This window comes from Pyxicephalus adspersus, chromosome Z (assembly GCF_032062135.1).
Source record: "Pyxicephalus adspersus chromosome Z, UCB_Pads_2.0, whole genome shotgun sequence".
NCBI lineage: Eukaryota > Metazoa > Chordata > Amphibia > Anura > Pyxicephalidae > Pyxicephalus > Pyxicephalus adspersus.
Genome location: NC_092871.1, coordinates 4,950,781 through 4,974,495, shown reverse-complemented (window position 1 = coordinate 4,974,495; position 23,715 = coordinate 4,950,781). Strand labels below are relative to the sequence as shown.

Below are 23,715 nucleotides of genomic sequence, written 5' to 3'. Positions count from 1 at the left end.
AAGAGCCCTCAGTTCTAATGCAAGCAGTGAGACAGCTGTTCTCAGACATTATGAAAATGTCAAAATGCCTTTGGGTGGGTGTCAGTCTCGAGCAGTGGGGATTCTTATACTGCCCCAGGTATGGCCAATATCTGATGCTGAGTCTCTAGGATTGAAAGAACTGAAATCCAATGAATGAAAGAGGTGGCCTATAGGAATGTCAGGCTCAGGATAGAGGGGCTAGATGATCCAGGACGTCCTTTAGCTAGATTTCGTCTATGCTCCATAGCCGTCTTGCTTCAGCTTCTGATGCTAAGAAGCTCACGGTGTGCAGTGAAATCAAAATGATGGAATTTAGTCTGGAGTTCAGATTTAACACTTTTTCCTGGTTACACAAAGAAAAAGAACACACGTCTAAAATGTTTTATGACAAAAACCATCCAAGGTCTGTATATTGCATGTGGTTTATTTATACTGTGAGGGCTACCGAAACGGGTCGATACCTGAAGCAACAGAATAACGACAAATAAAACCCTACCGGTTTGTCTTTTTTCCCCCCAGATGATCTCAGACTCAAAAAAACACAGTGAGGTGCTGGCAAATCTTTGATGGAAATTGGATCCTGTGCAGACCTCCAGAGAGTATTACAGGAAAGGTTGTCTCGACGTTGAAGGGTAATTCAATTTATTTCAAACAATCACATTTGTTTGTCATAAATCCATATTTATTTTTTTGCTGGCCCTGTAAACAAGTAACAGCGCAGCCGAAGTGATTTACTTGCTAATTGTGTGTATTCTCAGGGGCCACTTGGCACTGACAAAATGATCTCTCGTATATACAGAAGAGAGAGGGCAGCCTTAAAGGAATATTTCAGCCAGGGCTGGATCTTTTCATTATAGTGAACGCATTTACCGTACTGATAATTTGGCTTATTGTAAGTGGACAGCAAAGTTATAGTCTTGTTTTTGAAGTTATAGTCTTGTTTTTGAAGTTATAGTCTTGTTTTTTAAGGTATAGTCTTGTTTTTTAAGTTATAGTCTTGTTTTTGAAGTCATAGTCTTGTTTTTGAAATTATAGTCTTGTTTTTGAAATAATAGTATTATTCTTCTGTTGCAGCTTTGATTGTGTTTTTATATTGGATTGGAGTGAATTTTGGTTGGTTGATATGTGATTGGTTTACTGGTAATATTTTAATGAAAAGGGCAAATTATATGAAACATTTAAAAAAAGTTAAAATCTAAAAGCTGAGAATATGTAACCCCAAAGATTTTAGTCTTTGGGGTTCCATATTCTCAAAGGATTGTTATGCAGGGTTTCCATTGTCATCTGCTGCTTATGTCAGCCTTTTTCCCTATACAAAACCCTCTTCACCTATATAAAATTCACCGTATACATAGCTTAAATTCAACGTCTAGGTGTTGGTAGAGTACATCATTATAAAGTTTTACCCTATAGACAGTAAAGATTTTTTCTTTTTGGGGTAGTGATGTCAAAACAGTGTCCCAAAGTGTCCTTTGTTGTTTTTTCAATCTTTAAATGAAATGCCTGTATTATTTTTTTATTTTTTATCTGGCAATCCTATGGCTAGTAGACTTCCTCTACTGGAAAGCAATAGTTGGCATGTAGGATGGACCCAGGACAGTCCTTTTTCCCAAAGTCAGAAACAGAACGTGGGATCATATAAGGAAAAGCATTTACAATATATAATTGAACTAGGTGTCCTCATTTGTATGATATGATTTGGACCTTGAGCATGGGGTCTTCAATTTGGCAAGCCATGGTGGAGCAGTTTTAGAAAAAAAAGTAAAAAAAAGCAGAGAAATGATAAGTTTTTTTTTATCTTTCTATGTAGCTTATAAGAAGTTACAAGGACATTGATATATTAAAAGGATCAACAGTTGTTTTCCCATACTTGGTTCATACTTGGTCAGAAAACAAATGCAGCCACCACATCTCCGGACTGGTAACCTGCAATACGTCTTTGTTCATGGGTTTAGTTATTTATTGCACTCTCTGCCCTTACAGCAGAGTCCTCGATTAAAAGATGAAATCTATTCTGGGCATCAATTTCACTTTTCCTCTAGGGTTTGTCTCTTCAAACTTGAAAATTACAGCGTTAACCATTTCTTCTAATTAAAACCAGATAATGCAAAATCTGGCATGTATGCATCTAACTTTTTTTTTCTAATCCGCGTTGCTTTACTCAGACCACTTAAAACAAAAAAAAAAAAGTTGGCAATCTCCCAGATTAAATACGTGAATCAGTTTAGTGACCCCTGGGTCCACTTTAATTAATAATGTACTTCCTTTTACATATTTTGCTTGTGTCTAGGTAAGTGTGCCATAATTAATCAGCATGACAAATAAGTCATTGGGGACTTGTACAACCAAAAAAGTGTAGTAAACTGTAGATAAAGGGGATCCCTGCATGCAGATGGCAGGGCTTGTCCTCATTTTTTTAAGAGTTTAACCCTAAGTGATATATTTTTGTACTAGGTGGAGCCTGGTGCAGTCAGACACTGAATACACTACAACACTACTTGTTCCTGCATGTGCAGGAGTTACATTATCAGTGGCCACCCAACGGCTTCATAGGATGCCTGGAAATTTGGAAGTAGCAGTGATGGTGGCCGGAGACAGAGCCTGCGTTGCACAAGGGTGCATGTTGAGCTTATTTTTTTGGCAATCATCGAGCCAGCACAAGGTAGTTTAGATCCACTTCAAAGCTCCAGAAAGATGTAAAAGATACCTATCAACATAGCTTTGTATATATTACCATGTCACTATAGGTGCTTTTAATTTTTAAGGCATGCCATTTATCTGAATTTGATCAGCCTACATCCACTGAAAAGCTAAGGTCAGAGAGTTTTTGGGAGTAGCACAGGTGCAATAATATAGGTAAATGGGGTTTGCTCAGGGTTAGAAAACTAAAGATGGGAGTTTGGGCTAAGTGCATCTATGCAAACATTGAAAGTATTTACATGTTACAAACAAGCAAAATATTCTCATTTGCTTCAGAAGATGCAGGCATTGTGGAGGAATTCAAACTCACAAAAGAAACATTGAAATATAACCTCTTTTAATTCTCCAGCAACAGGGAGCTGGTAACCAATCAGCATTGTAATGTAAACAAACAGCAGGAGCTGTGAGCTGTTAGAAAATAACTCAATTTCACAGTCCCACTTGTGATCTTACTTCCCTAGCGGTCTAATTCCATGCATATTTCCATGCAAAAAACAGTACAATTTTTTGCATGTAAATTTATAATTCTTAGGCATAACTCCCCGATATTTAAATTTGATACATTTAATATTAAACTTTAAATAACAAAACAAAAACAAAATGTCACAGATCAGCAACATTGCTGATCTGGTACTTGTTGTCCTCCTGATAGTGTCTCATTAGCAGCAGCTGTTACCACGTTGCTCTAGCTGCTCTGCCGACACTGGACTTAGGGGCTTTGCCGAGCCCTTCCTGCTAATTGATTCTCACCTGTCCTAGTCCCTGCCCAGCTAGCCTGTCATTCTCCCTATATATGCTGGGCTCAGTCAGACGCTTATTGCCTCAGCAATAGGTATTACTACCTGAGGTTCCTGTAAGCATTCAGATTCCAGATTTGTTTTCCTGTTCCTGACCTTGGCTTGTCCTGTCCGTTCCTGTTCCCTGCATGCCCTGACCCGGTCCTGTTTTCGGTTTTTAAATCTGCCTGTCGATTTGGTACTTTGCCTTCGGTTATCTCCAGCGATCAGCTGCTTCCTGCACGGGTGAGTCTGAGGGCCGCAACCTGGGTGCCCTTCGCAGCAAAGCCCAATACCCCTTGTGGGGTGCTCTGGTGAACACCGGGCGGTACCTTAGACTCTGCGCCCCTGATATCACCTCGGCTACACGTGCTGGTAGCACAGAGGGTCCACCTCCTGTTCAAGTGTCTTTATCGTGATACATAACAAACAAAAATCTGTTAAAAAAAAATTTAAAAAATATTTAAACATGTTATATAACTGTACAGTAGTATATATATATATATATATATATATATAAATACATATATTATATGAATATTTCTTTGTTTTGCACTCAATACAGCTATTTTGTATTGAATTCAATACAAAATTATTTGAATTTCCCGTCGTTCCGCCGTCGGCACCGGCGCATGCACCGGCATCACCCAGCGATCGCCACTGCATTCAACGGCTGGAGATTGAGGAGGAAGGACGTGTCCCCAGGACCTGCGGGGACCAGCAGGATGCAACGTGTTTTTTTTTTTAGTTTAAAGCTACCCCGAGTGTGACTCTGGAATACCGCTATTTGCATGTAAAATCCACCCTGAGTCACACTCCGGAATACCGCTAGGGGGGTGAAAGGACAAATTACTCCACAATGCCTACAGCTTAAAAGGTCATATTAGTATTAGGTTCCTTTGATTTGCTTGGTAAGATTACATATTTTACCAGTACAATTTTTTAATTTCTTTAATTTGGTCACAGGTGCCTTCACTGAACTATGTAGATGCAGGCATTGTAGAGGGAATCTTGCTATTATTGATTGTTGTCATCAAATCTCATAGCATTAGACTATGGCCTATGGATGGATGGATGGCCTATGGTCCATCCATCCGCACTATAGGTGGCACTACCTAGCCCATGGTTATATATTGTTCTTGTGTTCACCAATGGAAAAATGTAATTGTTTTATTTTCTGATAAACTGTAAAGTAGCAAGTAAAACTAAATATATTCAGTTTTCAAGTTATCAACAAAATAATCTTGGTGATAAACTATTTAGGACTAGAAAGGTCTGGTGTAAGTCTTTTAGAAGCCGTTTTGAAGCTGATTGAAGAAATCCTCAATCTTGAAGAATTTCAAGAAACTAGATTAAACTGAAGCATGGCTAGTATAGGGGGCAATAATAGACCCTAAGGGCTGACCTATCAGATTTTGGCCTAGTGTCTATCCACCATGCTGTGTCCATCAATTGACAATTGTGTAAACTTCAATTACATTTTATGATCTTGATGACTAATTGAAGACTATTCAAGTCTAGAAAGGACTGGTATAAATACTTTGGCAGCTGTTGACCAAAGAACGCCTAAAACAGTCTTGAGGACCCTACACTAAACTGAACATGGCTTGTTTGGGAGGGTCTATGGAGACCCCATGGCCTGGCATACAATTGTTATTTGGCCCGGTGTCCATCCACTCTGGATTTGGGTGGCATAACATGTATGGATAGATGGTAAGACATATATAGACACTAAGCCTACAGTTGGTTTTTGGACCTATGTCTATCCATCGTAAAGGTGGCACTACATAGCCCACGGTTATATATTGTTCTCATGTCCATCAATGGACAACTGTGTAAACTTTTTATTTCCACTAAGGTGTAAATCAGCAAGCCAAGATACACATACTCAATTACCAATTCTTTTTTTATGATCTTGATGAATAATTTAAGACTATTCAGGACTAGAAGGTCCTGGTGTAAATCCCTTAGCAGCTACTGATGAGAGAATTCCTTAATCTTGAGGACAGTAGACTGAGATAAAGAATGGCTGATATGGGTGGGGGGCATATATAGACCCTAGAAGCTGGTCTACAGTTGTTATTTGGCCTGGTATCCATCTACCCTGAAGTTGGGGGTGCGCAACATGCAAGGATGCATGGGATGGCATTTATAGTCCCTACGCCTACAGCTGTTGTTTGGCTTTATATCTATCTACCCTGAAGGTGGCGCTATAAAGCCCATAGTTCTAATATATTGTTCTTGTGTCATCATTGGACAAACATGTAACTTTTTATTTTCTGATAAAATATAAATCAGCAAGCAAATAAATATATTCAATTTTTGATTCAATGTTTATGAAACTTAAAGACTATTCAGGACTAGAAAGGCCTGGTGTAAATATTTCTAAAGAAAACCTCAAACCTGAGGATACAGTACTGAACTGAAACGTGGCTGGTATAGAAGGGCATATACAGACCCCAAGTGCTGGCCTACACTACTTCGCCTAGTGTCCACTCACCCTGCAGGTGGCGCTACATAGCCCATGATAATATATCGTTCCGGTGTCCCTCATTGGACAATGGTTCATACTTTTTTTTTTCTGGTAAGATATAATGCAGCAAAGGAAAAAGAAATAGAATCACTCTTCGGTTATCAACAATTTGATTTTTCCAGTTGCTGCGCTAGCAATGGTCAAAAAGCCTTTTGTCTTTTTTATCCCACACATTATTTATATGGCTTGGCAAAAGTTATTCATAGACTATTTACAGTAAAACACATCAAAGACATTTCTAGTGATGTTCTTCCAAATAGAACAGAAGGTAAGGTACATCTGAGGTTACGATGTGATAGACGGCACACACGTAGATAGACTCTGTAGGCTTTTTAAAGAGAAACTCAATAAAAGAAACCCACAAATTAGCTACAAAAATACACAAATTATTATATCAAAAGGTTAGAGGGGCAACAAACATCTGTCAACAATTCTTACCTTTCCCCACTCCTCTATTAGATACTAATACGGAAAAAATAATAGTCCAAGTCTCAACAACAAACACCTGTTGGGCATTAAAATAACCCAATGCTACAAATTAACAATAATGGTAATATAACACAATGACTGATTTGTTTCAAGACTGAAGCTGGGTGATCCAACAAACCTGTAATGGATCTATTGAAAGTTAATTGCTATTTAGTAGCAAATGTTTTGAATCCTGGACCTGATCCATTCAAGGTTGGCTGGATCACCCAGCTTCACTGATGAAAGTGTATCCTTTCCAGTCTTGGAGAGCTAATTAACTTATGCCCAATTGGTCTGATTTAATAACGACCTCTGAGACTGGAGAAGATACACTATCATAAACTAACACTGCTTGTATCTCTATTGGCCTGATTTATTAAAGCTCCACAAGACAAGAGAAGATAGACTAACAGGGAGAATCTGCGCGATCCAGCAAACCTGGAATGGATCTGGTGCAGGTTTGGCAACATTTGCCAAACAATAGCAAATCATTATTAGCAAAAAACCTAAGAAATCCATCCCAGGTTTGCTGGATCACCCAATTTATCCTATGATAGTCTATCTTCTCCAGTTTTGGAGAGTTTTGATACATCAGGCCCATTTAATATTTATGTTCTACAGCTTTAGTTTTATGTTTAAGGTGGCTGAGGAAGGGTTAGAAACCCAATTGGGTTTAATTGTTATCTAGAACCCTCTTTAAAAGGTTACTGTCATGGTGGCAACTGGAAACTCTGCAACCAGGATACAGATGGTAATAAAGAGCAACCTTCTGTATGAGGGGTGATTTTTTATTTTTTTTTATTTTTATTATTTTATTTATTGGATTTTTGCTCTCACATCCTGTATGATAAAAACAGAGTAGAAATCAGAGCCCCAGATATCTCTTAATCCTGACAATAAATATTCTTTAAACCCCAAGTTTTCTGCATATGCGTAACGTTCATCTGAAAGCATAAATCATTTTGAAATTAAAAACTTTTTTTTATTTTTTTACTTTTTTCACTTTCTCTCAGTGAATTTTTTATAACATTTGTCTTCAACATGATCTTTTAAGACTATTTTACAAACAGAATATTATGTAAACTGTAAACAATTTACAGTTGTCAAAAACATGTTCATACCATCAGAGATTTTTTTTTGTATTTTAAACTGAGCACGCCGGCAAGAACCAGGAGCAAACGTGACATAGCTGAAAAAAAAAGATACAAGGACGCATGAAACAAAAATATTTTGTATGAGCGGTATGGCCTTGGTTGTTGAAACTTAACAATGACGTGTGTACCAGTATAACAAAAAGTATAGTGAATATGAGTGGAGGATATAAAAAATTGTGTTTGCAAAAATTTTTATAAATAGCAATTAAATAATCAAAATATACCCTAACCTTAAGCTTGCATGTGTTCACAATATGAAAAAGCTTTAAAAAAAATGAGAAATAAAAAAAAAAGCAAAAAATCATTCAAGTGAACAAACAAAAAATACAAATTATGTTTTTTTTTAATTTTTCTTCCATTTTTACTCGAATGCCTTTTGCCATCACTCGACAAAGTTTTAAATATCAAATACAGTCAGAGTACAGAGAGCATGTAACAGCAAAAGGGCTCGTAATGCAGGGGTGTCCTCGAGAATTCAGCAACCTATCATGGAGAAAAGTGTCAAGGTTTAGCCTTGGTGCATTTGCAGCTTACCTTTTTTTTGTCAAACTTAGAACCACTCACAAAGAATGGCAGAATATTTTTTTCAATTTTTGATCTATGTTACAAAATCATTAGCAAGGGAATTTTTTTTTTGTTTTTTTGGAAGTGGCGGTGGATGTGTGTAAAGTTGTTTTTTTTCTTTTTTTTTCTTCTGTACAAATAAGCTAATTTTATATTATAATTCTGATATATATGCTTATAAAAATATATAAATTCAAAATACTTAATACATACATAATACTTTTTTTTTTACATTGATGGTCGTAACGGTTTCTCATGTTGAGCGCAACGGGATGAGAGGAAGGGGCGGGGAAAAGACAAGAGTGATGCAGGCTGCTTGCTTAGACGGAACACCCCTGCCACATGTTGAATAGTTTGGGATTGTCACATAACAATAGCCTTTATTTATAAACAATACGTTTTGGAAGCTATAAATACAGCAATTTGTGAACCATTGGTAAGCCATTAAAAACAAACTGTAATTTTTTAAGTCATTTTTTTTTTTCATTTTATCGTTTTCCGTACAGGAGAGTTGGTGTTTAGAGTACAATGTCCTTTAGTCTCTTTACACCCACTGAGTCCTTTTCTCGACATTCTTGCAATAATGGATTGATTTCATGCATTACATTTTCACTGTCCGCCCCCCTGGGCTCTGCATCTGAAGGCCGAGATGGGCCGTTGCTTACAAACTGCTCCATTTCGCGGCTTCCGGGGCAGTGCATTATATTGTACGTCGCTGACGGTTTGGCTGGTAGGGGACTCTTAAGGTGCAAGGGAGAAGTAATGGGGCTTACGGCCTCACAGCCGTTTCCTGCTTCGCGGATGGCACAGTTGACTTTAGGGCTGCAGATAGGCAGGTCCACTGTCCTTTTCCCTTTTAACGTAGCCCTGTCGTCGATGGGGTGTTCGTTGCCGTCTTTGCCAAAAGTTGCAAAAGTTCTTTTTGTGTTGCAGTCCTCGAACGACTCAGTGTCCACAGTGGTCGCTTCTATTGACAAGGCAATGATGTTCCTTCCATGTTCGGGGGATTTAGCTCGGGCAGGGACGGGCACTCTGGGCATCCAGCATCTGTCAGAGTGACCCAAAATGCGACATTCTTCCCTGCAGTGAAATCCTTCATTCTGATCTAAACAAAGAAAAAACAAAAATTGAAATTAGTATTTGATATGGCATGCTGTATAATAGACTGCAATTATCATTAGACAAAAAGCCAGTGCATTGTATGCTTCATATTTACAGTCATAATGAGACACCATCATTTGTAATCTTATTACATTTCCATAACTGTGCCCTATTAATATGTGCAAACCAAAGCCATTCTGTTGAGAGAAATGCATATAGTTGATAGGTGGTTAAAAGCCATCGGCTGCGTTACTGGGCTTTGGCAGCGATGACAAGAGCGATGAGCCCAGCTACCAATCAAGTGGTTGGTTAATGAATTACGAGTCGAAGAAGAAGATTTGTTTTATAAATATGAACAGAAGCTGAACAAATAGCATTTGCTATAGCAGCTATACAAGTAAAAAAATAATTATTAGGTCTAATAAAAGATCAAATTAACCATTTTTATCAATTTCTCAAAAGCAAAAAGAAAAATCTAATAGAGACGCCTCCTTCTGTTTTCTCTGGCTCTGGCTGGGTTTGGACTTTCATATGAAGCTGCCTCGGAACAAAGTTGTAAAGATGAGCTAAAAAGCTAATAATCTCACGGGGTCAGAAAGGAAATTTTCCTCCATTAAGCAAACTGAACCAGGCCTTATAAGGTTTTTTTGCCTTCATCTGGGTCAACTATGTCTATCAGGTTTAATCTGGGATATGCTGGTTTGTAATATGTTTAGTTCCTTAGTGCTTGAACCTGATGGACCTTTCTTTCAACCTGACTAACTACGTAATACAAAGACAGCTCTCCTTTGATGATGTTGTCTTGTATATGTTAATGGTTGACTCAAACATGGGCCTCTATATTATTTGGAAAGGATCACAATGGGCCCGATTTATTAAAGTCTAGTGAAAAGAGACGATAATGGTGGTATGTGGGTCACCCAGCAAGCCTGGCCCAGGACTAAAAACATTTGGTAAATAACACCAAAGAAATCAGAAATCTGTTTAAGGTTTGCTGGATCACCCGGGTTCTGTCATGATGGTCCATCTTCTCCATTTATGAGCTTTAATGAATCTGGCCCAATATAATATTGAGCAGATTAGTGGCAGAGCTTTCACAGATGGGACATTTTGATTTGTAAGCTTTGGAGGTTCTAAGGGCACTCAAGAAAGAAGGGTTAGAAACAAGGCTTCATATCTTTTTAGCACATAGTTGCTTTAAGTTATTGAAAAAAATATTATTTTTATTACATTGGGAAAGTTCTTACCACAAAATCATCTCCAAATAGATGCCAACAACTCAAATCACAGTTACAGAAACCTTTATATAACCTATAGCAACAAGCCAATAAGTTATAGAAAGTCATTCGCAATGTATCTACTCCTAATATTGCAGTTAATTTACAACTGTCATGCACATGAATAAAAAAAAAGAAAAAAGCGAAATCATGGAAAGGCAAAAAAGATTTCTTAAGGTTAACCTGACCAGCCAGGCTCTGTAGACTTAACCAAGTAATATCCATCAAGAACAAATTTCCACGAATTGCTCAGTGTAACATATTTACTCCAGGAAAAGGTGTCATAACCCATAAAGCAAATCTAACTCGGATAACCTTTTTTCATATGGGTAGATTAAATTTTTGCCAGCGGAAGGTCTTTGATCCCCTTTACCGGCCTCATCTCGATGACAGCCTTCTCTCGAAGATGAGATCAAAAGGTTAGAAATGTGGAAAGATAGACCACATACATCACATCCGTATGCTCCGGGAGGGATTATTTTGCAACTTGTGAAATACACAGACTGAGAATAATCATAAGAGTTCTCGGGACGTCAAAAGAATACATGCCGGGCATAAAATGGAAGTCTTATTTGAAAGTCTTGCACTACTGATCTTCATGTGATGCCTATGTTTTCCCAAAGGAAATTCTTTCTAATCCAAGAACTGCCCAGCAGGTGACGAGGATCAAAACTTATCGAGCGTATAAAATAAAGCATGGATTGAACATCAGGGTATGTGAATTATTGGATAAGCAGGTTGATCAGACTCTATGCCCTGGACAGTTAGAATATTCAACATGAACAACAAAGAGCAACAAAAATAACAAAAGGAAAATAAAAGGCTTTAAAAGTCTTTGCATAAATAGAATTCATTGGGTCATATAGGTGAAGAGCCCAGGTACATACGCCTGTATTTGGTTGCACACCAAGGCCAAATATTAGAACCATTCAAGGAATGGAATGGTGGCTGAGGCACTCTTTGTAAGGACTGAAAGGTAAAATCCTGAACGTACAAGATGATGGTGGTGCAGGAGCAAGCATGGCACTTCAATTATACATATCGCTGAATCAAATACTAATAAAATCCATATTTTGCCATCTGATTTTGGCTGATGTGAAAACAGAGCGGGCCCAGTTTCTCCTAACATTTGCTATAATTAAGGTGCCATTTATGAAGGTTTCATTGATGGATGTGCTAGGTACCATTTATGGTTCCTGCTGAAACTGGAACACAAAAGCTTCACCTTTATCATTAAGAAGCCAACGTTCAGTTCCAATGACTTTGCCTAAGCTAAGATGATTCCAAAGGCAGAAGGAGCATGCAACGGCATGCAACAGGGTAAGTTTGCAGCAAGTTGCTAGGTTAGAAGTTACAACGGACATTGATCTGTATCAGACATTGGTGAACAACCAAGAGCTACACAGGGACAAGGATTTATGTAAATCCTAAGCCACCTACTTCATCCAGAAAGTGGATGATGACCCCAAATCAGAGCAGTCCAAATCCAGCCCTCGAGGACCACAAACAGGTCACTTTCTGATTCTATGTAAACTACATTTTACTAAATTTACAGTTGACAGAAGCATTAAAAATGTGATCTCAAGGGCTGGCTTGGCAATCCAACCCAAGACTATCCCTGAACAAAGATGGTTCCTTTAATTCAGAGAGAAACGCTTTAGACATTGTCCAGGGTGGTCCTGCAATTTTTAAAATACCCAAAAATGTAATGGCTCTATTTTATGTACAGCGCTTCGTAATATGTTTGTGCTATATGAATCCTCTTTATTTATGATATTATTATTAATAAACCGTATAGACATCCGTTCTCTTTATGAAAAGGGGTGGCAGAAAGGTGGGGGTGGCACCCTGCTCTACTCTCCTCCATTCCAATGCAGAGCGGTCCTTCCAGATCGGTTTTATAATAATATATCTATGGTGGATTATTGAACGACATTGGGAAACCATTGTAGACATGTAAGATTTTCACCCGAGGGAAGCACAAGAATTCAACGCAGGTGATGTATATACCTAACTTTATACTTACACGTTACTTAGCATGTATTTACTTATGATGCCAAATCTGCTTCTGCTATCATTCCCATAAAAAGAAACTAAGAAAGATTCCAGCTTCTCCATACTGCACATCTATTCTACCAACACAATTGCACACTATAGACCTTATTATCAAAAAGGAAAATCTTTAATCAAGAATTGTAACAAGAAGAAAAAAAAAAGACCAGCAAGCACTATTTCCCCATTAATAAGAATTTTCCAGTCGACAAAAAAGAAAAAAAAAACACTGCGTTTAGAATGAAATGCTTTTTTTTAATTCTTCTTTAAGCAATGAGGCTATCTCTGTATAATTTGCATTTCAGTGAAGTGTACAGAAGCTCTTTCACATTACGCTCGGCCCGATAAGAATCTTTTTGAAGGATTGTGAAGCTCTCTATATTTGTGTGTTTAACCTGGGCCTTGCGAAATCCGCTCCGCCTTTCTGCCACACATGAGGCACAACTCATAAAAATTCACAGCACAATCTCCACTGCACCAAAAAATATCAGCGCCTTAGACTTGCAGGGAAAAAACGGCGAGGCAGAAAAAAAGAAGACGGGGAAAAAGCACTTTGGAGTGAAAGCTAAGATACTCATCACTTTTAAATCTGCACCTTCGAAGTCTGATCTGCTGCTGTGATAAAGAAGCGAGCTCTCTGACACGGCTGTCAAACAGAAGGAAAAATAAGGAGCTTTGTAGCCTTCTGTAGGTGCAGGTGTAAGCGTGCAAAGGTCCGCTGACCGATGCCTTGGTCTGCAAGGCCTGATAGGGGAATCTGCTGCATTTACACAATTTTTAAGCTTAAGGGTAAAAAATAAATGCACAGATAAGATGAGGCTCAGGGCCGTCCGCCTTGGTTTATTTACAGCCGGGTGAGAAGTGACCTGTCTTCGGTAGGCGGGAGGTTGAGGATGCTGTGATGGTTCCTAATGGAATGAGGGGGGAGGACGGGGTGACGGCAAGGCTTGGGGCAAATAGGGGTTTAAAGCTGAACTATATAAAAGATAAAATGTATCAAAATGCATTTATTATATCGTCTCATGGCAAACGGCACATGAAGACGCATTGGTGTCATGCATTGCTGCATTGCCTATTTATTTGGATCAAACGTTGGAACTACATTATTATATATATTTAGGTTTATTATAGCGATCTGCTTTATGGTGCAGCACAATCCGCTGCAGGAGATGCATCGGGTGCTATTCCTAATAAACAACACTGCTCATCCAGGGAACATCCCATTGCCTCACGGGATCAGGAAGGAATTTTTTTCTCACAGTTGGAACAAATTGTACCCGGAGTTTTTGCCTATGTCCATATGTTTTATATCTGGGATAGATTTATTTCCCTAGTAGTTGAACTTGATGGACTTATTACCTTTTAAACCTATGTATCATAGCATTATAAGCATGCCGCTGCAGTAATGTGCAATACTGACCTGTGCCCCCAATTTTTTTTTTTTTTTATGCAACTGGATAGAAATGGAATCAGCACCGTGCAGTCTCTGTACAAGGAAAGGTAGAAGCAGCACAATGACCAATGCTATGTGATGCAGTTCAAGCGCATGCTGATAGGCAGAGGGAGTATAACTGTAAGTGACTTGTAAATAAAAATTTAACTGCAGCAAAGAAAGTTGCATTCCCATACTGGGCTGTGGTAGAGCTGCATGAATCCTAAGACTGCATAGGCAGTAATGCAAATCAGCAAACAGCTCCCTATCTGTAATAGTCACAGCCCAATCCCTACAAATTCCTAATAGCAATACTCTGCAATAGAAGAGGTATTGTTCTTACCCCACCCCTGGCCCGTGCCTCCAACCTACCCTTAGTTCTGCAGCTCTATTTGACATATCCAGGGGCATCAGATCCATCCTGAGACCCCCTAAGCCAGCACAGAATTATGGTTTCCATAGATCTGACATTTATACAAAAGCTTCATATCCACCATTGCAGCCCCCCATCAATCAATCTGCTGGCAGGGAATGGGGGTCAAAGCCGAGCAGAAGAAGCCACCGGATAAAGATACCAACGAAGAATGTTTCTCATTTACTTAAACTCAGACTGCGGTCATATCCGAATAAAATAAGCTAAAAGCAGGATTTTCCCTTGAACATTCATCCATGGCCAATGTGTGACATCATTCATCCCCCCAGCTCCCGGCATAGAATGAGTGCACAGGGAGAGGAAGAAATGAAAGATTAGCGCGCTGCTAGGGGCTCCGTCATTCCTGGAAATTCTGGGAAATACTCGCTAACGGTTCCCCTGGGTTTGGGTGGATGAATCTCTGCACAATATAAAAACTATGCAGCACAAACATTTCACAGCGCGAATGGAGATCGCATGGAAGAGGAGCCGTTCTGTATTCTTCTCAACCTGAAGGCCCCAAATAAGTAAAGTTAATGTTTTATCTGATTATATTTTGTCCTCCCTGGATGTTTCCCTCTCTCCCCTTTTTTTTAATTATTACATTTTCTTTTTACTTTTATATATAACTTATGTGATGGTGTCATTGGGTCACTGTGCTTTTCTATACAATGCAGCCAGATCACGGCTGGTGGGAGAGGCCTGAACACAACACAAGCTGCAGTGGGCTGGTCTTTGGGAGGAGTTATGCAAATGTAAAAGAGCCTTGATAGGTCGATGTCAGTCTGGAGGATGAAGGGGCGTTACCAGTCAGGTGGGATTTGTATGCAGACCGCCCCAGGTAATGTCCATATCTGCCACTGAGCTTATATGATTGAAAGAAGTGGAATCTGGCGAATGAAAGGGCCAGGGGCAATCAGGCTGGGAAGGGAGGGGAAATTAAGTGAGGCTCTACCTTATTTGCTGCAGGTTCTGATGTACTTTTTAAGAAGCTTACAGTGAGCAGTAGAATCAGAGGAAGCAGTTTAAGTGCAGGAGAGAAGCCGGCGCAACTGTGCAAGGGAAAACTGGAGGGCAGATTTACTGGAGGGGAGGCTGGGGGCAGATTTACTAAAAGGGGAGGCTGGGGGCAGATTTACTAAAAGGGGAGGCTGGGGGCAGATTTACTGACCAAGGGGCTGGGGGCAGATTTGCTGACCAAGGGGCTGGGGGCAGATTTACTGAAAGGGGAGGCTGGGGGAAGATTTACTGAAGTGGAGGCTGGGGACAGATTTAATGAAGGGGATGCTGGGGGCAGATTTAATGAACGGGGGCTGTGGGCAGAATTAATTAAAGGGGAGGATGGTGGCAGATTTACTGAAGTGGAGGCTGGAGGGTAGTGCTAACATTCTGGCTTGAACGCTTATTATTATTATTATTATTAATAATAATAAACAGGCTTTATATAGCGCCAACATATACGGAGCGCTGTAAATACGGGTAGCAAATACCAGACAGATACAGACAATGACACAGGAGCCGGCTCATCACCCTTATAAACCAATCCCTAAAATCCCAATATCCCAATGGAGAATAAATGCACAGCCGGTATATTTTAAGACTCAGTGCCGTCACTTTTAATCTGCCCCCCTAGGTGATGGGCCGGGAGTCCTCCATGATGGTTCTTGTGTGCCTCGGCAAGGATGGCTGGACTAAATGGTGTTCAAAACCTTTTAATAAAACTTCAGAAGACGCAGAAGAGGTTAAAGTGAAGGAATTTTATATTTTTGTCTCTTGGAAGTACAAATGTCAGGGCTTAGGTTTCCCAGCATTGTCTTCCTCCAGTCTAATTCAGAGATGGCATTACCATCCTTCATGCCATGGCAGGTACAGTCAGATCAGTTACCGGGCACATAATTCACCTTTTATCCCCCCCCCCGCCCTCCAGAGTCACCGAACCCAACAGTGGCTTATTTCATGGTAAATGGGCCGAGCAGATTCTTTGTTCACCAGCGCAGACTTGGTTCAGGTCAAACGCAGATCAATAATAGAATTCTTGTTCTTTTTTTCCTGACAAGGAAACATTTTACACTTTTCACATTTTTTTTTACGTCCCGGTTAAACAATTTTAAAAAAAGAAAAAAAACAACATCCGATGCTTTGTGGTCACGGCTGATTTCTTTAGCTGACGTGAGTTATAGCTGAAAGGACAATAACCATTAACTAGCGTCAGCTTTAAAAAAATACGAGAATTTATATTTGTGAGGTTTTGTCTGCTTTTTTTATTTTCTTGCTATTTGTGGTAGCTTTAGGAAGAGTTGCGGATTGGATGGTGATATAGCCTATGGTCTGTAGAAGAACAAAAGGTCTTTTTTTTTTTTTTTTTTGCTTGCTTGCTTGCTGTTCCATATTTTTGATTTGTACATATTCCCTCTAGTGGTCATTTGTATATCAAGTAATGTAATAAAAACTTTTATAAAGTTTAAAATTACTGTTGCAATGCTTGGGATGAATGGATCGGTGCCGCTTGTACATGCAGTAAGGAGCATTGGATTTACTAATTGAAAAGTTTGTCTGACTTAGCAGGAGGTATATAGAAGGACCTTCTGTATTGAATCAGCAGTCTCTCTACTGCAGTCAGATACACTCACTCCTGAGTCAAGCTGGCGCTCACTAATTAGCAAGGAGGAAAAGTTTAGCAGGGGATGTGTCATCTGCAGAGAGACCACTGCTTCTTCAAAGTATTCAGAGTCTATAAAACTCTACAGAGAAGGACATTTTCTCTCTTTTTATAATCAGTGGTCTCTCTGCAGAGGTCAGACACACCCACTGCTGAGTCAAAGCTAAAAAGTATTAATTAACCAGTCAAGAGGGGGTAAGCAAGATATCTACAGGGAGACCACTGCTTTCACAGAGAGCATGGGTCATACATTGGAATATGCAGAGTCTACAGAATTAGTAGCCTCTCTGCAGAGGTCAGACAAACCCACTGCTTAGTCACAGCTAGAACCCACCAATTAGACGGGGCCTAAAGTAAATAGGGGGTTTGTTTAGCATCCACAGAGAGACTACTGCTTTTACAAAAAGAACAAGGACATTTCTTTAGAACATACAGTCTATAGATGTCTACAGGAAAGGACATTTGCTTTCTGCATGGCCTGAGTGGTCTCTCTGCAGAGGTCAGAACCACCTACTTTTGAATAAAATCTAGAGCTCACAAATTAGTCAAGGGGGGTGTCCGACCTTTGCAAAATGATCACTCAAAGAAATTTCATGCGGATAGCAAAGATATTCTTTCTGGAAGCAGAGGTCTCTCTGTAGATATTGACACACACCCTTTTGACATCATGCTTCTGGATGATTGTTGAGCTGTGGCTTTGATTCAGCAGTGGGTGTGTCTGACCTCTGCAGAGAGACCACTGCTTCTACATAAAAAGCAGTTGTTACATTAACATCTGAATAAAGCATTTTATTATTGTAATGTTTGCAATGATTTATACCCAGCTGACATCTGAAGTTGGCAGTAGGCAGCCCAGACAGTTCTTATTTCTGACATTCTAATGGAACCTGAACATAACTGACAATTGCAATACATTGAGTGTATTTTTCAGCATAATTGGGGGTGGGGAGGGGCTGATGGAAGCTTATTTGGAATTCATGTTGGACGCAGGCACTGTAATTAGTTTCCATATAATGTGCACTCATTACGGGGAGGTTCATTTCAGCTCTCCATTGTTCTGCCATTGGAGCAATTGGGGGTTTATTGTTTTTCACTCTGCTGGAGAGTCTGAAAGACCGTGGGCTCCAGTCATGTAAAAATCGTCCGTTTCATTCCGCCGCCACCGGAGAAAATCACCGGCGTTTGGAGTTATTTGATTTGTAAATATAATGTCAGCTTCAATCGGCGACACTCTGCATTTCATTTTAAAATGGAAACTGACAATTAATTCGGAGGAATGGAGCAGAGGTGACGCATTACCCAACAAGCGGCGCAGGAAAACAAATTGCTGTATTTCACTGATTTCATTGTTTTTCAAAAAAAAATTATACAGTCAGCGGACTTATCACTGATTTATTCTGCTTTGGTCTCAATTACAGTAAGATAATGGGCACCAATTATATTCTGGTAAAGAGAACCCCTCATGACTGAGATAGTTATGGTGGAATTGGGACATTGCTTATTTAAAGTGTATGTAAGGGAGGAACTTGGTTTTGGGTGGGTAAGGGATTATACACACGTGTTTTATGTTTTATGTTTTATTTTACTTTGGTTTATTTTTATATATATATATAAACAGCTGGATTATATGAGAAAGGCAAAGGCAAGGAAAAAGAGAGCGAGAAAGAAAGGAAAGGAAGGAAGGAAAGAAGGAAGGAAGGAAGGAAGGAAGGAAGGAAGGAAGGAAGAAAGGAAGAAAGAAAGAGAAAGAAACTGGAAAAGAAGAAGAAAGAGAGAGAAGAAGGGAGAAAAAAGAAGAGAAAGAAAAGGATAGATAGATAGATAGATAGATAGATAGATAGATAGATAGATAGATAGATAGATCCTAGATTGTAAGCTCTTCTGGGCAGGGTCCTCTCCTCCTCTTGTGTCACTGTCTTTATCAGTCATTTGCAACCCCTATTTATTGTACAGCACTGTGTAATATATTGGTGCTATGTAAATCATGTTTATTAATAATAATATTAATAATAATAATATTAATATTAATAATAATAATATTAATAATAATGATACTACTAATACTACTACTACTACTAATAATAATAATAATAATAATAGATAGATAGATAAAGTAAGCAAGGAATGAATGAAGATAGAAAATAAGAAAGGAAAGAAAAGAGCAAGGAAGTAAGAAAGGAAAAAAATACATCGAAAGGAAGGAGGTAAAAAAAAAAGAAGGAACTCCAGATACACAAAAATACAACTTTTTAGCCCTGAGGAAGGAAGGCTCAAAGTAGCCCTTGTAGCGTGTTGGCCCCTAGTTTCCTCCAATGGGTATTTTATCAAGCATTATCAACTTTTGCCATTGTTTTTATAATAAATAGAGGTCCCATATTTCCTGTTGCATATCAGTGCTGCTCTTTTGCTGCAGCCTGAAGCACATGTGACCCATTACAGAACAACCAGCACAGGTAAACAAATTGTTAGCTGTGTTTCACTAATTTGCTAAGTTGGTGGATTCTCTGTCTTTACCATTTCCCGGACTTTTCTGCAGTTCCTTGGTTACTTTTACTAATTGCTTGTCTTCAAAGTGTTTTTTACATCACCACCTAAATTCATTATTTTTATTTTCTCCCAATTGATAAGATCCAAATAGTTAAAAAAAACTATCCTAGAAAATCAAAAACATTACAGAGTTTGATTTCCTTTTCTCATTACGACCCAGAAAAAAAAAAATTTCATTCTAGACAAATTAAAAGCAAATTGACTGCCCGAGGTGGAAACTCTTTCAAATATCTTTGTTCTGCGCAGGAAATCTTTCCGAAAACATAAGGGATGAGAGTGGGGTGGACGGGACGGTGAGACGTTAAATCTCTCTTTGCAAGTATGAAAGACAAAAAAAAAAATAAAAAAATAATAATAACAAAAAAAGGAATAAAGTTGACAGCCAGGCAGAAAATGCAAATGTATCACCAGGGTGCAGGGCTAACATTTGTCATGGAATTTATGAATAGTAAACAGTGTGACTGGGGGTATCAAACATTAGCTTTGCATGTTCTGAGCTGTACGCCACGGCAGAGGCGCAGCTACACGCGCTCTTTATTAAAGTGATGCGCACTGTGAGATATCGCCATGTTGTCCTTTTTCATGTAGCTTATTATAATTAAAATTGAGCAAGGGAGGAAAAAAAAAACAACTTCATTTGTTTCCTTATGTTCAAAGTGTCTGAGACATGCACTGTGTGTTGGCGTGTGTGTGTGTGAGTTTAATTAAATGACATGAAAAGGAGAAAAAGATTAGAAACAAAACAAGAGACAAGATAGGAAAAAAAATTATATAAAGCAATTATTTTGGAAAGGTAAAGTGTTATGACGGCAGGAGCTGGTGCAATAAATAGAATGTGACTATTTAGCACCAATCGAGAGGCTGATTGGGAAATGTTTGCAGTTTGTTTACATCTTATTGACTCTTTAATGTCTTGTGCAGATTGTTATGTTCAGGATTAGAGGAAAATAAATGTAATAGTATACCGTTGTAATACACATCCAGCATGAAATGTCAGAATAATAAAAAATGAAGGAAGGAAGGAAGGAAGGAAGGAAGGAAGGAAGAAAGGAAGAAAGGAAGAAAGGAAGAAAGGAAGAAAGAAAGAAAGAAAGAAAGAAAGGAAGGAAGGAAGGAAGGAAGGAAGGAAGGAAGAAAAAGAAAAAGAAAGAAAGAAAGAAAGAAGGAAAGAAAGAGGAGGGAGAAAAAAGAAGAGAAAGATGGAATAGAGAAAGAGTTTTAGGAAGAAAAAGAGAGAGGGAAGGACAGGAAAGGAAAGGAAAAGAAAGGAAAAAGAGAGATAAAAAAATGATAAAATAATAAAATAGAAATTGAAAGGAAGGAGGTAAAACAAAAAAGAAAGAAAGTTGGGTTACACACACAGGCCAATGTACAGATGAATATGAATTTGCAAAGTGTATATAGAACCCAGTGTTTCCTGTTCATTAGCTCGATACAATGTGATGGTTGGAGTTCTGCCTTGTACTTCTGACATGATAAATAGCTGGGACATACAGATAATAAGTCACTGTTCCTCATATTAGTACATTTCCATCAACCTCTGGTTCTTCCTTGCTGCGCGTCAGCCTAATGCAGGGTCCGGCTGGGCCTCTCGCGGGCCATTAATCATATTTTTAAAGCATCAGCCCGAAGTTTTGCTCCTCTTGCCCGGACAGTCTGCCGCTGGACAGGGGAGATTGTGCTTTATATATAATATCAGCTGAAGTGTCCTCCTGGCATCGGGCACAGCAATCATCATTTATGGTCCGTGGTGCCAGTAAAAGAGCCAGACAAGAACAACCGGCCTGATTTACGCAGAGCTACAGGCCAGAAATTGATCTTTTCATTTGGTCAATAGATTTTTTGCAGAACATTTTTGGACATTTTCTTTTCCAAAAGCATTAAAGAGGCCTGAAGATGTAAGATTACAAAAGTTTTGCTTAGTGTTGGGTTTAGGCGATGGGTTAATAAGCTGTGAAGTTGGGTTTAATTTACAAAGGATTTACTCTTGTTGGATGGATTTTAAAGAGACCCTGTCACCTAGTCCACTCACATGACCCAATACCATGCCTATGCTATATTCCTTTTTCTATTCTATAATAACCTATATTCCTAAAACAGATATAAAATTACTTGCAATGGTTAACATATCCTTAGGGTGAAGTTTCCTGGTGCACACAGACCCGATAATGACAATGCACACTGGGTGCCGAAGAATTTGTGACTGCACTACAAGGAGCAGAGGACTGGAAGATAATGGGATCTCTTGGGATGTAACAGATATGACTGGACAAGCCGTGATAAATGTTGTTAATTTTAGTCTCAGAAAAGAAAAAAAAAAAAAATCACCGCCTTGATTAGGCACAACACATTACAAACAGCTTTAATGAGTGAACAACACAATATAAATATAAAACACAAATAAAAAAGTGAAAAAAAAAAAAAAATAAAAATAAATAGTGTAATCAGCTCTAGAGCTGGAATGCAGAATTTGAATATTTCTTTTTTGTAACAAGAAATTCCTTTACTCTGATTCTGTATGGCTTCTTCCAATCAAATCTGGCGGTGAGATTTAAAGGACGACCCCAAAAATGCAGCATTTTCTTGGCTATGTAAATGCAGTTACCCCCCTGGCCTTCACCCTTGCTGTTGGCTAACTATTCCAATGTTTAGAATTGCCTTGGATAGAAAAATCTTCTTTTTATTATTTCTTCTATTTACTTAGTTTTTTGGGGGTTTCTCCCACATATGGATGGCAAAATGTAGTTTAAATCAGTGCCATCATATTAACAAATGGCCCTAACAAAGAAAAGTAAACTAACAAAACAATTTTCAGCAAATAAGTGTTAGGGATAAAAGAAAAAAATCTGGAAATGACCTTTAAAGACCAAAAGAAATAATATCGCAAAAAAAAAAAAAATCATATGTAATTGCTACACCAGTCACTTTGTAATTTAACATTATTAAAAATGACCTTTCGGTTGTAAGCGGACTTTGCTATAGCTGTCTAAAAAATGCAAAAAGATATAAACGGCAAGCATGGAGCATTTAATACAAAAAGAGTATATGGAGCGAAAAAATATATGTATTACAGTATTAGCTCTCCATTGGTCAATGGAGCCCCCAGTTTGGTCCCTTGGAGATTCAGTTTGTATGACGTAAAGAGTAGGGATCAGACTAGATATCAATTTCTTTTTAAGGGGTCAAATAAAAGTAGACTCCCAATGTGTTTGGGAATCATACACAAGATTGTGGCAGATGTGCATGGTCCCTGAAATCATTGCTTGTCTATTATTGACATAAATAAATGGGGATAATCCTCTTTGAATGGCACACATTGCACCTATGTACCAAACTTCCATGCACTTAAGTCTAAACATAGATATGGCCCATGTGCTGCAGTGCATGCCGCATTGTAGTGCATTGGCAATCCATGGTGCATGCTGTAACTTGCAGTCATATATCATTTAGAATAGGTCCCCTTTTATTTCCATTGTAACTTAATTCATTCCAGGTGATGACAAAACAAAAAAAAACATTCTGTCTGCACCTTGCGGCATCTGAAGAGTTAAACATTTCTACAACAGATTAAAACGACCGTGAAAGCCGCAGAGATTGCATTAAACAAGCACGGCTTAAAAATGCAATCTAGGCAGAGGCAGCGCACTTCTCATGAAAAGAATGAGCCATGTTTTCTGTTGCCATAATCCATATAAATATGAACCATTTGCAGAAATCCCAAATTCTCTGTGTATTTAATTATCCGAAACATGACTTGTTCAGATCGGGGGGGATACATCCTGTACAGGAGATTTCCAGCTTTAATAAAGTTGCCTATTGGCCTGCACTGTTCCTGACCTCCTCCCGGATGACGCTAACTCAGCAACTGAGTTTTTTTTTTCTGCAGGTCTCTTCATACAAACTGGGTTAATGTATGACATTCTCCCATTATCCCAGATGGAAAAGTAACTGGAGAAGCTAAAACATAGAAAGGATCACTTAATATTTCAAAGTAGACAGCCGGGAATCACAGCGGGGTG

At 38.8% G+C, this 23,715-nt stretch overlaps 1 protein-coding gene across 7 annotated transcripts in view; it reads right to left on the bottom strand.

The window, feature by feature from the left end:
- Window positions 1-7,826: 7,826 nt before the first annotated feature.
- PCDH19 (protocadherin 19) overlaps window positions 7,827-23,715 on the bottom strand; it is a 129,013-nt gene continuing 113,124 nt past the window's right edge. For all 7 annotated transcript variants that reach the window (XM_072430130.1, XM_072430131.1, XM_072430134.1 and 4 more), the window contains one exon: window positions 7,827-9,321. In XM_072430130.1, coding sequence (XP_072286231.1) covers window positions 8,735-9,321 — 587 coding nt within the window. In that variant the 3' untranslated portion in view covers window positions 7,827-8,734. The remainder of the gene's footprint in view (window positions 9,322-23,715) is intronic.